The 14,098-nt window shown below is 40.0% G+C and overlaps 1 protein-coding gene across 1 annotated transcript; it reads left to right on the top strand.

Annotated features, from left to right (window-relative positions):
* The first annotated feature begins 9,100 nt into the window (after positions 1-9,100).
* LOC101312275 (pentatricopeptide repeat-containing protein At4g38150-like) lies at positions 9,101-9,841 on the top strand. Its single transcript, XM_004305001.1, has one exon. It carries the CDS (start codon positions 9,101-9,103, stop codon positions 9,839-9,841), a length of 741 nt encoding a protein of 246 aa, XP_004305049.1.
* Positions 9,842-14,098: the final 4,257 nt, after the last annotated feature.

Genomic DNA, 14,098 nt, shown 5'->3' with positions numbered 1-14,098 from the left:
AGAAAAACAAATACAAAGAGAGGAACAAGAAGAACCCTAATTCATCATTCAACGCCTTTGTGTCCCATAAATCACCATCCAAGCCTTCACTTTTTTATCCAGATCTACCAATGGGTTGTTGTCAAACTGATTGAGATCTATGTAGATTGTATGCTCTAAAGCTCTTATATTTATGTATTTGTTTCTCATGAAAAACAATCTTCTTTCTCAAAAAAAAAAAAAAAAAACTCTTCACCTGATGATAGTATCAGTTCCCACTCATTCTAACTTTTTACAACCGGCTACCCAATATAATTGGAATTATCACTGTGTAATTATATGAAGCTTGTGGGATTTGTACTAAGCAAATTGTTAGATTGTTTGTCCATATATAATACATGACGTACGTTCATGAATAAGGTTAATAACCTGATATGAAGAAGCCATCTCCAATTGGACTTGGAACAAACCTCTAATTAAATCATTTAACAATAAGAGTTACTCACACCATGAAATCTTTCTTCAATAAGGGAGCATAATTGCTATAATTCTTTCACACATAAACTTGGTTGAGTGTTGAGTATAGCACTCACGAATTAGCAGAAGAAAATATTTTACTATTGGAAGTTTGTAATGATATATATAACTGAAAAATAAATTATGGAAATTAATGCATGTAGGAGATGATGTGGTAGTGCCACATCATTTGGGATAGAGTTTTGGTATAATTTTTTAGTGTCTTAAGCATTTTCCTAGATTTTAACCGTTGGATGAGAGGCTTTGCGGTTTGAGTTTATATTTATTTTCATGAATCTTCCTTCTATATACGGTCATCATTTATCTCTTTCCCTATTTGATCACTCTTACTTGAAAGTAAGGTTTTGTTTCTATATCGCTAAATTGAGAAAAGGTATAGAAAACATCATGATTTAGAGTGATTTTTGTATCACTTTAATTAAGTCGTTACTTTTGATGTATCATTCAACAGACCTATCATTCCAATCAGAATAGATGTGTCTTCTAAACAGTTACATTAAAATGTAAGAAACAAAAACACGCTTTTGCTAACCCCTCTAATAAAATTTTGTTGGGCTATATGTACAAATAGCTAAAGAAAAAAAATAAAGAAGAATTTGCACTTCTTTGATTTAAGCATCTTCAATCGACCAACCTCCTTCCTTATGGTTCAAAACATTAATCACACACTTATTTCCAGAAAAAATATGTGATGACTTCGAATAAACAAAACGTGCATTATGAATTGATTTTATGTGGATCAAGCTTATCATTCTTTTACTCAAAGAGACGCACTAACTAGCCAGACACCTTTTGCCACATCCATAAGTTAATAACCTAGTAAACGGACCGATTCACACATCTACTTGCCAAAGAGAATGTTGATGACCATTTTAACAAATGATGCTTCTTACTTTGGAAAACGTCCCTTGCCATATTATTGTTAACGCTACAAAGAGCATTTCTAATAAGGACTCTTAAGTTGAAGACTTTTCAGCTTATCCTACTTTTCGATCTTATATTCACATCTTAACCATTCAGTTTATAGATATTTGAGTGGATCATTTCTACAAATTTTCAGTCATATTGAAAATCGTTAAGGCATTCATAATTGTGATTTACTAATTATGAACTTGAACGGTTCATGTTTGACAGATTTTATTCGTCCATTAATTTGATCTAATTTGTTACCTTAATGATCACCGATTCGGTTGAAAATTTATAAGACTCATCTAATCATATTGACCTAAAAATTGAACGGATGAGATGCTGAGATGTGATAAAAAAAATAGGTCTTTTAAACCATAAACCGAAAAGTCCTCAACTAATCCCCATTATAAAGGTCCTCACTAGAAAGGCTCCCAACGCTACAAATTCATTTGGCTGCCCCATTCAACTTTTCCTGCCCACAGCCTTAGAAGGCATAGAACACTACCTAAATCTATGAATGCATCCATCTTGGCCTCAAGGAACACCGGCCTAAATCGCCTGATGGCTTCCTTGGTCGAGTCGACCGTGAATAACACTGCGCCGGAGTGGCTCACAACTTTGGTCCTCCTCCGTCATATATACCACAACCCACTTCTATCAATTGCCCGAATTTTTGGCCGAAGACATGAACTCTTATCACTCTCCAACAGTTGTACACTACTAGTTGGAACTTGGAAGAGCATATGGTGAAACAGTAAGACCCACTCAAATTTTGATCTAATGAGTTTATATTGAACAAATGAGTTGTTACTCAAGGGATAAAAACCTTTCAACTTAACCCAGATCCAGTTTTACCTGTTCAGATTTGACAACGAATCATGATTCATGGCAAACTAAGCATGGGAGGCTTAAAAATTAACTAAAACATGCATTATAGTTAATAACATAATCCGATAATAGCATAACTGGAAATTACATGCATAATCCCTTACCATATAGCTAGCGTGATTAGTACTTGAAGCCACGTACGTTACAACAAAAGCTAGCTAATCTAGAGTAGTCTGAGTAGTATTATTACAGAGAGACCAGCAGATTAAAACTACAATTAAACCGCATCAAGTACCCCAAAGCTCTCTCATTAATCCAACATACCCTAAATTCCTTAAAAAAGAAGGTTGCTAGAGACCCGGAAGACGATGACAGACACCGCAGCAGAAACCAGACGCACGCGGAGGTTGTGAGGCGGCACCGTCAGGAAAGAGCCGTAGCCGAATGCGACAAATGCGCAGAGGAGCCCGAAGTCAACAAACCGGCGGCGAGGGTGATCAAGGGCTAGGACTTTGACATAGCTGAGGCAGTAGGTGAAGCCTACGGTGACCACAATATCGAAGAGAGTCGAGAGATCAAACTTGTCTTCGTTGTTGTCCATGGCAGCCAGGGGGGAGAGAGAGAGAGAGGAGGAGAGAGAGAGAGAGATGAAGGTGGTTTTGGCCTTTTGGGTGGTGTTGCTTGCTTTTAACGTACATTTCCTATTTTTGTCCTTCTTCAACGGGTTCAATTATATACAAAAGAGTGTAAGGGCTCCAATTATAACTCCCCATTTCATATGATAGACATGTTCCCCTTTCCACAATGGCTAAAGTTCTTTCACAAACATGGAAACTATCATTGAGAGAGAGAGAGAGAGCTCAACAGAGAGATGCAATAAGCCCTTCATCATTGAGCAGTGGCGCACCAGCCCCAACCCCATCGAATCTTGTCCTTGCACCTTCGCTTCACGCTAGCACAGTAGCTGCACAGACAACACTGTAAAATGCAGAGCGCATGTGCATGATAGATATGGTGCACCTCAATCTCCTACCATACACGTTTCCAAGGATTGATGGTATATGATTGGTGAATCACCGGAGAAACAATCCAATGTTTTGAGTTACTGTTACAAAGGGTTGTGCAATATTATAACTTGGCATGAATATCATTAGGATGTTCAAAGTTCATACAGATTACAGATGAGAAGAGGTGTTGGTCAATGCTCTTATTAAGCAGCAGATCGATGTTGTTTTACCTTAACTTATGGATCCTGCTTAATCACCCCCTTGACAAATTGGCTCATGAGGGTGAAAGATATCCCTTCAAGTATGTAACGAGGATATGGGATATGGAGGTTGAAGCTATTACTCACAACTCACAATTTCAGTGCAGATAATTGGTCATGTTGTACCAATAAATCGAATGATTTTTGCTTCCAGAGACCTTAAGCGTTCATTTGTTCCATCAGAAGCTCCACTTAGAGAATTGAACACAATATGCATCTCATAGAAAATGGCCAAAGGATAGGAAATGTGAAACATTTATTTGAAATAAAATGTGGTTCACTTCAGTCAACAAATGTAACTAAATAACAAACTAATTAAAGAATACATCAAGTTTCACTAGTGTTGGGAAACTTGTGCAAAATAAAGTCAATTCCAAAGCCAAAGGGCCTTTATAACCTCTCATAAGCTCTGTAGCTTTTTCATTTTGATGGAATACCATTCAACTCATTCTCTCCAAAGATAAAACTGGACCAACAATGTTAAACAGAAATAGCAATATATGTCACACAACACAGAAACTAGGCATCAGAAACATATCGATTGCATTTCAAGTTCTGAACTTAAGCCTAAGTCAGTTATCGGCACAAAAGATATGGCTGAATGAGCAATTTAGTTGCCCACACATTACAGACGAACCTAGGACATCAGATGCTATTTCCTAGTTCACCTGACATTATATCTAACAAGTAGCAATCCTATTTCTTACCTACAACAGCACAGCAGATTAAAACTACTAACATACTACAATTAAACCGCATCAAGTACCCCAAAGCTCTCTCATTAATCCAACATACCCTAAATTCCTTCAAAAAGAAGGTTGCTAGAGACCCGGAAGACGATGACAGACACCGCAGCAGAGACCAGACGCACACGGAGGTTGTGATGCGGCACCGTCAGGAAAGAGCCGTAGCCGAAGGCCAAAAATGCTCAAGGGAGCCCGAAATCAACAAACCGGCGGCGAGGATGATAAAGGGTAAGAGGTTTGACATAGCTGAGGCAGAAGATGAAGCCTACGGTCACCACAATTTCGAAGAGAGTCAAGAGATCAAACTTGTCTCCGTTGTTGCCCATGGCAGAGACCAGAGAGAGAGAGATGGTTTTGAGGGTTTTAAGTGATGCTGCTTTCAATATCATACATTTCAGATGTGTCCTGTACCTTGTGAAGTTTTGCCTTCTTCTTTTTTTCCCCAGGGTTTCAGGCTTTATCATCAAAGTGATGATGAAACAGGTTGCTGTTTTAGTGAAAGACAGCTAGCTTAGTGGCCTCTACACTATGCAGTCATACCCAACCCGGCCATCACTCATGTGGTCATGCCTCTTCGATCTTGTCATGTCTTTATGGTTCATTTCGACTTGCTGACAATCTTCACTTTAGGGATTATGACACTCTTGAACTATCTATTTCCCTGTAAGTTTTTCTTGGTAGACTAATTAATGAATCACAATTGTGGTTGGTTTTTTTTTCTTTTCTGAAAATTACCAATGATTCTAAAGAGACCATAACCATTCATTTCCAAACAAACTGAAGCTCCAGATTGGTTCTCAAGATGTTACACTGGCAATTTTAAGCAACAATTAGGATATGAAACTGAAATTTTTAGTCCACTTGTTGAAATATTCTTGCTATTGTATATGGAAATACATCAGACTTCTAAGTTCACAGATCAAGTTTAGCAACAAAAAAAAAAAAATTCACAAATCATGAATTACAGCAGAAGGATGATGAATGCATCAAGTTCAGTGAAATGTTAAGAAATTGAAATGTTCCGTATTTCAATATATCTAAGAGAAAATTAGATAAAAACACAAAATACTAGACCTCTTTTAAGATAAACTCATACATATTTTTCTTTTATTTTACACCCACTCCACATAAGCAAACATATCCACATAAGCAAACATACCATATAGAGCAAATGTCTATAATTAATAGTTTTCTTCATTTTTCGGTTTCTCTAATTTGCCCTTTAGACAGTAGAAATAAACTAAATTTGATATATATATATTTTTTTTTCAGAAGAAGAAACTGTTTTCTTAAATTAGCCAAAATCCATGTCAGCATTATTGATAAATAAAAGCGTTGAGGTGGTTTATGCCACATCATTTGGGATTCAAATTTTGTAAAATATTTTGGTGTCTCTAGCATTACTCTAAAATCTAACCTGTCATTGAGCTAATTTGAGGTCACTCAACATGACCGAGTTAAAATGGTGACTGAATGAGCTACACCGAGTCTTAAAACACAACTTTTTTTTAATTGCTTTCCTTGTGTGAAAAAGAAATTAAACACTTTGGGTCTTTGGTTAAAAAAAGAAAAAAAAAGCCGAAGTTTCTGGAAGAATTAACCAAAGGGTTTTAGGCAACTCCAATTGGGTCCTTTTCCTCAATTTCAATTCCAGTCGTCTCTGAAGAAAAAGGAAAGCGTCTTCTTACTCGCTCCTCATTCGTCGCTACTTTTTCGCTGCTTGAGGTAATCATCATCTGTTCCTTAATTTTTGCAGAAGAAGCTTGGTTTTGCTGTAGATTTCATTTTATAGGGTTTTAGGTTCTTCCTGATTCAGACTTGGATTTGTTGTGAGAGAGCTTCCAGAGAGTGTTCCCTATAGCGAATTAGACTTTCCTGTTCTCTCTATTACTTCAATTCTTGATTTTAGGTTGCTTCAGTTCTTGACATTTCAGATTTCGTTAACAATGGCAAGCACCAGCTCTGAATCCAACCCCAAGATGATCAGTACAATCAAGATCAACAGCCCTAACGTTAGCGACTTGGTCTTTGAAACCCCTATTCCCTCGTCTGTCTTTGAAGTCGGCGAGGACCGGCCCATCTTTCGCCTCGGACCAGCAGACCCCGAGGACTTGGCGGAGATTTTCGAAAAGGTTACAATCACCGGCGAAGGCTTCTTCAAGAGCTATGTCAAGATGCATGATCGACGGTTTGTGGGCACATAGACTTGGCTATGGAGATTGGGGAACAATTCACTGAACATGGTTTTCCACACCCGGTTGTGACATTGACCGGAATCATTGATGAGCATGCCGAAGCCGGCAAGACCAGAGAGGCTCTTTATGTGTTCCGGATGATGTTGGAGTCCGAGGATCGTGGTCCAAATGCTTACACTTATAGTGTGATCTGTTAAGGAATGTAATCACTCTTCCTCAATCAAGGATTCAGTTAATCAATCAAGGATTCAGTCATGAAGTCCATTGATCAATCTGCAATTAACCACCCATGAATTACTTCCAGATCTCTTGTTTATTTCCTCATTAGCTTGATTAATGTGCATATGTTTAGGCTCTGACTTTAGAGAGCATTAACGTTATTGATTTGTATCCATATTTGTACACTGATGAGAGTATATATATATATATATTTTTTTTTTGAAGGCGGGCTGGGAGATGAGAGTATATATAAAGCCATGCAAACTCTGTTTGAGTTGTGCAATCCCATTACAATTCATTCTCCTTTATGGTATCAAGGCTCTGGCTGCAGACAAGGATCCCAATTTCCATGGGATTGCTAAGGAGCTTGTGATGGGGAAAGGGATGCTTTTAAATACATACTTGATGTCATTGTTTTGGTGCTACTGTGGGTGTGAACTAGGATTTGTAGTTGAAATTAAGGTTAAGAGTTAAAACTGTTGAATGGGTTGGTAAATGCATCTCATGGGTTGTGTATGCAAGTAGATTGCTTTTGCTTTATGTATGTCTAATAATTTGATGAGTAATCGAAATGAATTAGGATTTGATGAGTAGTTGAAATGAACGGGGACATGTTTCTCATCAGTTCCTAGCTTCTGTGTTGTGTCACTTGTGTGGAATTGAAATAAGATTTTTTGTTCTTTAATAACTTTGACAAGTTGCTGCATGTAGATGATTCAGAAGACTATTCAGGTGACTCAGAAGATGATGATGATGATATGAAGAAGTCCGACAATTTGATGAAACGTTTTAACATCCTTGACTGAAAAACTGCTCTGGCTCAGGCTCTTGAGATGAACCAAATTTTATTTCAAATAAATTTTTACACTTCCTATCCATTTTCTGTTCAATTCTCTATATGTTTCACATTACTATCCATTTTCTGTTCAATTTTATTTCAAATAAATGAACTCTTTAGGTCTCTGGAAACAAAAATCACTGGGATGTATCGGTATGGAGAACCGAAATTGTGAGTTGTAACAGCTTGAAGTCCCTTCAACCTCCATATCCCATCTCCTCGTTACATAATGAAGGGACACCTTTCATTCTCATGAGCCAAAATCATATAAAGGATGATTAAGCAGGATCCATAAGTTGGGGTAAAACAACATCTGCTTATTCAGAGCATGGGTCGACACCGGCCTCTTCCCATCTGTTTGAACATTCCCACGAAATTCATGCCAATATATTGCATAACTCTGTACCAGTAACTCAAAACATTGTCTTGTTTCTCAGGTAACCATGGATTGCTCAAAGTCTCTCAACCCTATACCATTGATCCTTGGAAACGTGTATGGTAGGAGATTAAGGTGCACCGTATCTAACATGCACATGAGCTCTGCATTTTACAGTCTTGTCTGTGCTACTGTGCTAGCGTGAAGGTGAAAGTACAAGATTCGATGGGGTTATGGTTGGTCCGCAACTGCGCATATAGAGACATGACCCCAATAAATTCTTTTATCACATTCTAAGAACTTGCTCGCTCCACCATCTAGCTTAAGAATAGGGGGAATTTGATTTTATTGTCATCTTGACCTCATTTGGGAGACCATGAACTTGATGACCTTGATTAATTTGGTTATTGCAGACTAGCCCAGAAACTAGGCACAGGGGTTTCTTTCACAAACAAGGCAACCTGCTCCCCCTTGCTTAGTCTTGTACAAGCCTGCACCCTCTTTTTAACCCCCTTTGCGTGAAATCCGTGACACACTACTTCACTAGCTCAGACTGAATTGACTGCACTTTCATATTCATCTTTTTTTTTTATCCTTAATTCACTGTCATTTCTTTTTTCTTTCAGGAATTGTTACTTTTATGGAAGTGACAAAATAAATTATATAATTACATTTTAGGTGCTAATTCCAAAGAAAAATTTGCTACGTTATCAACTCATCATTACCTTTGGTATATAAACCAAAGTAAATAAATATACAAAAATTCTTTAATATAGTAAGAAAATTTTTGGCGGGTAACCGCCTTAATGGCACCCGCTTAAAATTTGGGCGGGAACGTGGACAAGATTAACACCTATCCCGCCATTTAAAAAAAAAACAAGTAAATGCAAATTACCATACTACCCAAATCTTTGATATTAATTTTCGATTTGCACACATAAATACCAGAAGACAGAGATGTGCTCTGGCTTTAGGCAGCGGTTTCCCAAAGACAATCCACAACAAAATAATCCTTCTCTTTCCTCTATACCAGGTAACCCTTATTTCCCTCACATCAAACTTCACTGTAGGGTTATGTTCCTTCCCGATCTCTAGTCTTTCACTTGGTTTTTGTTGCTGAGAAATTTGGGCAAACATTAATGTTCCCTTTATCTTGATTGCTTAAATTTTTGTTTCTGTGTATGTTATTATAGGGATATTACTACTATGGCAAGAAAAGCCTCCAAATCCAAGAGTAAGACTAAGCCGAAGGCTAACACCGCTGAGGAGAAAGAGGGTTTATTAGATGAGATAGAGGGTTTATTAGAGATTGAAAATGTCTACGACCCAATTCCACCTCCTTACAAACAGGGCTTTGACCCCATTGTGGTCTTTCCAAACGACCCCATGGACTTGGGACAAGTCTACGACAAGGTGAACTTCAACGCCGCCGGCGTCCTCTTCAGTGTTGTTAAGATGCTTGAGGGTCTTTCGATGGATGGCTACGACCGTGAGGCTGCGGAGATTGGGACTGAGGTCATGGGAAAGGGTAACATGCCTGGGGTGGTGATCTTCACCGGCGTCATTGAGGAGTATGCGGACATGGGCAGGACCTTGGATGCTCTCAAGGCTTATAAGAGGATGTTGGCTTCTAAGGTCACCCCCAATGCTTATACTTACAGTGTTTTGATTGAGACTCTGGCCGGGGACGCTGATCCGAAGTTCCTTGTTGTTGCGAAGAAGTACATGCTGGAGATGATGGGGATGGGGATGAGGCCTAATGCTCTGACTTATACGGCGGTGTTTAAGGGGTTTGCGCAGCGAGGGAAGACAGAGGAGGCTAGGCAGTTTCTGGAGGACATGAAGGCCAAGGGGTTTGAGCCGGATGAGAAGGCTGTGAGGGAGGTTCTTATGGGGAGAAGGGGGCCTATGGTTAGAAGTCTCTTCAACATCCTCTTCGGCAAGTAATGCCTTGCTATATGTTAGGTAATTAGAATATCAGTGTTGAAAGTTTGACTATGAAATCAAATGGAATGCTTTTGGAGTCCTAGGTACTGTGTTTTGTGGGTATGAGATGAAATCAAATGGAATGCTTTTGGTGTCCTAGGTTCTGTTGTTTTGTGGGTATAATATGAAATCAAATGGAATGCATTTGGATTTGGTGTCCTAGACTCCTAGGTTCTGTGTTTTGTGGGTACGAGAAGTATCATAGAAAATCCAAGGCAAGTAGATTTTCCATTAGGTATGCTTTAGATTAAAATTAGAAGTTAAACTCTTGATATGGAATTTAAGGTCGTGATGTGCCAGCTTCTGTGCTCTGTAGTTTATTGTTAAAAAGTAAGAACATTGAAATGTAATGGAACTGTTAACGGTATCCCAGCTACAGTTCTTAAGTGCGAATTAAGATTGGTTAGTGTAAGAAAAAAAAAGCAATGGATGTTGAGTAATTATTCTCTGTACCCGGAACTCCACGTGGCACTGTCAGGTGTTGTACCCGGCCAATCATATAACTTAGATTCATGTGAGGATCAGCACGGGGTGAAAAAAGAAGAAGGAAAAGTAATTAAATACACCAATCAGAAATAAAGATAAAACACGTTGACCAATGAGATTAAAAGGGAACATAAAACAGGTGGTGTTCCGGGTACAAATAATAATTTCCCATGGATGTTTATGATGAATGTGAATGCAAGGGACGTTTATTATGTTAATTGAAATGCAATGGAAGTATTTACGGTGCAATATGATAAGGAAGGAATGCCATTATCTACTAACTTTGAACAAAGTTTCAATTGAAATGGAAGAGTTATAGATCTCATGACTATGGAAGAGGTTACAATGGCCTCTTCCTTAGCTAGGTGCGATGCGTGCTGGTGTTTTAGGTCGCTTTGCACAAAAGCAAGTCCAAAAGGCTAAGAAGACCCAAGAACAAATAATCAAGACTTCAAACATGTAATTTTTATAGTACTCAGAAACGCACTTGTGACTCGTGAAGGTGCCAGTCGTCAAGTTGCCGGTCCGGTTATTTGGCGAAAACCTGTAATCGACTCGACAGAGAGAATCTACCCAAGCATGTTGCGGAGGCAGTAGTGTAGACATAAACCACACCGAAGACATGAATCCGAATCCCAAACTCACCCCTTCACCAGAGGAGATTTCCTCCACCACTTGGTAGCCAAGCTGTTCCTTCCACGCATTGAATTTCCACTCCACACGAGAATGGCTCCCCCTTTTCGAAACAAAGGAACGCCGCGGCGCTCTCACGAGCTTGTAAAGGACTGGACCATACTCGTAGAGGAAGCCGGCCTGAATGTGTTTGTAGTAGATGTTGAAGTTGTGGTTGGTGGCTAGGAATGTGATATCCCACTCGGCGGTTAACTCAGGGCCTTGTGCATGGAGCTGAACCGTGGCGGATTCGACCTTGAACTTGGGGGTTTTGGGTTGCATGACTAGCAAATACACCGACCAAACCATGTAGCCTAACAGCAAGAGTGTGCAGAAGATGTTAGTGCAGAGCTCAGTGATGTAGGGCTTATTGTTTGGAATTTGGCCTTGGACCTCTAGTGGAGCGGCTTCGAGTTCACCTGGATTAGCCACATAGCCCGGCACCATCTTAATTGTCTTAAGTCACTGAGGAAGAACAACATGACCACCAATATAAACACAGTCTAAGCTCATCGAGACTCATGCGACAGAAGCATATATATTAGGACATAAATTAGTGAAATTTTGAGCATGAATATCACTAAAATTCAAGTGATAGAACAATGTAAGTACTGAAACTTTCAGCAAGATAACATCAAGCGTCATCGAAACTCATGTAAGTGATGTAACGGATTCGAACACATGAAATTTAAGCACAGAAAAGCCAGATGGGATCAAAGAACAGAGATGACCTTATGTACAGTAGACGAAATGCCTCGTCGCCAATCTGAGTCAGAACTGATCGACTTAGGTACCGAGATGAACGTAATCGCAATAACCAAAGCCCTGATGCCATTGCTAAGCTATCTCAAGTAGTTAACAAACTGAAACAGAAAATGACAGCTGGCAGTCTTCATTGATCGAATTAAACCAATGAATTTTCCTTCTTTGTGCCTAGCTATATCAAAATTCAAAACTAATTCGATATATATAGAGTTAGACTCGCTCCATGCATTGGTACAGTCAAATAAGGACTCTAGCTAACAACAAAACTACTGCCATGCATGGATATGTGTGGAAGCCCGCGTATGATTTATATGTGAACAATATATAGTAATTGTTACGCATGTAAGTAGAAGTAGAGAGGAGAGACAAAAGACGTACGAAACCCTAGCCTTTACCACTCGCCGAACTCTAACCTGCAATCCTCCTCCATGAGTAGGGTACCAGGATCATCACCAGATCTCTCACAGGAAGGTATTGATAGCACCAATAAGCGGCCTTACGACACTGAATCTGATAAGCGCCCTAAGTATCATGTCCAGCAGCAGTCCTGCTTTGGCAGCCGTTTGGGCTTCGCCGACACCTGACTTCGCTGCCGGACGGGAGTTCTCTATGCCTTTCTAATCTCTTGCAGAAGTTTGTCAGAAGGACGGACGAAGGATTCAGATCTATTGCTGTGTGCAGGTGTGGCGGTGGTTGTCGTTGTTTCTGCCGTTCAGGTGTGGGGTCATCAGATGATCGGGTATGCGGCGTGTCTCGGTTGTGGGTCGCGGCCTCACGGGGATTTGGCGAGCAAGGTCAACTTCGGCGTGGGCGCGTTGGAGGCTTTTGCAATGCCTTGTGGAGGTCCGTGACACCCGAAATAACAATTAATAGAAAGTTAGTGGTTTCCAACAAACAGAGTCTCAACAAACAAACATATGACATACTCGGATTACTCGCAAACATATGACATACTCGATCCGGGCAGATTTAATAAAGGAAAATGTCCATATAGTACTAATTTAAACCTTTCATTCCTTATTTTAAAGGTAATCTTTTTCATGAGCCTATTTCAATATAAGGTAATATTTTTTATATCCAAATGCACACAATCTTTATTAAAGTCTTAATAAACTATATTATTTTAAGACTATTTTATCCTCACCCCTTAAACATGCATATAGAGAGAAAGTGGAACAAAGAGAGAATACTTGGTCGGGACCTCACCGGACTTTAGTCACCGGCCGTCCGACTCCGATCACCGGCCGTCGGATTCCGGTCACCGGCCGCCGGACTCCTGTCATTGGATTTTCTCCGGCCATCACGGAATCTCGCCGAATTCTCTCCGGTCACTCCCCAGTAACTCGGCCGTCATACTTCAATTGCCAGATTTTCTCAGATCACTCAGTTACTGACCTCTAGTAATCAATTACTGACCCCTAGTAACCAATTACTGATCCCTAGTAATTAGTTACTGGCCCATAATAATCGAGTTACTGACCTCAGTAATTAATTACTGACCCCTAGTAATTAGTTATTGGCCTCCTAATAATCGAGTTACTGACCCTCAGTAATCAGTTACTGACCCCCAGTAATTGGTTAGTAATCAATTATTGACCCCTAGTAATTAGTTAAAACACAAAAAAACGAAGACAATAAAAGAAGAATAAGAAAGAGGTCCTCACCCACACACCAACGAACAACAGAGGTCATCACCCTCACACCAACGAACAACAGAGGTCATCACCCTCACACCAACGAACAACTTCCAGAGCCACAAGAAATGTATTACCCCAATAATCAAAATTTTACCACCTAATAACAATTTTTTTCCAAAGAAAAGAGAAAAAATAATCTCTTAAACCCTACCGGAGCCACCAACATCGCTTCCCTCCCATATCCGACTAGACGATCTCCGACGAAGTCACCACTAGCGCATGACTCCCATTCTCCCCGCCAGTTGTGAGCAGCGGTGACAAAATTCCTTGACGCCTCCACGTCCTCCACCAGCAGCCAGTGGTACCAAAGGTTGTTGAACGACAAGGCGACGAAGGAGATAGAGTCGAACAATAGGACAAGGATCTTGAGGCAGAGATCGGCGAGCTCTGATGAAGTCGATCACCTTCACCGCCTCTTGCTTCTCCTCGGCTCCCTTGTCCCCGAGCTCGTCGATCGGCAGAGATCTCTGGATGCTCGACGCGGTCGTCGTGCTCCTCGTCGGCGGTGGTCGTCCCCCTGTCACACGTCTTAGATCTGGTGAGATGCGATTGAGAGAGAGAGAGAGAGAGAGAGAGAGAGAGAGAGAGAGAGAGAGAG

This window comes from Fragaria vesca, linkage group LG6 (genome assembly GCF_000184155.1).
Source record: "Fragaria vesca subsp. vesca linkage group LG6, FraVesHawaii_1.0, whole genome shotgun sequence".
NCBI classification, from domain to species: Eukaryota; Viridiplantae; Streptophyta; class Magnoliopsida; order Rosales; family Rosaceae; genus Fragaria; species Fragaria vesca.
The sequence above is the reverse complement of the archived record's forward strand: the minus strand, read 5'-3'. Positions and strand labels throughout refer to the sequence as shown.

Coding starts and splice junctions, on each gene's coding strand:
- LOC101312275 (XM_004305001.1), top strand. CDS start 9,101: ATGGCAAGAAAAGCCTCCAAATCCAAGAGTAAGACTAAGCCGAAGGCT.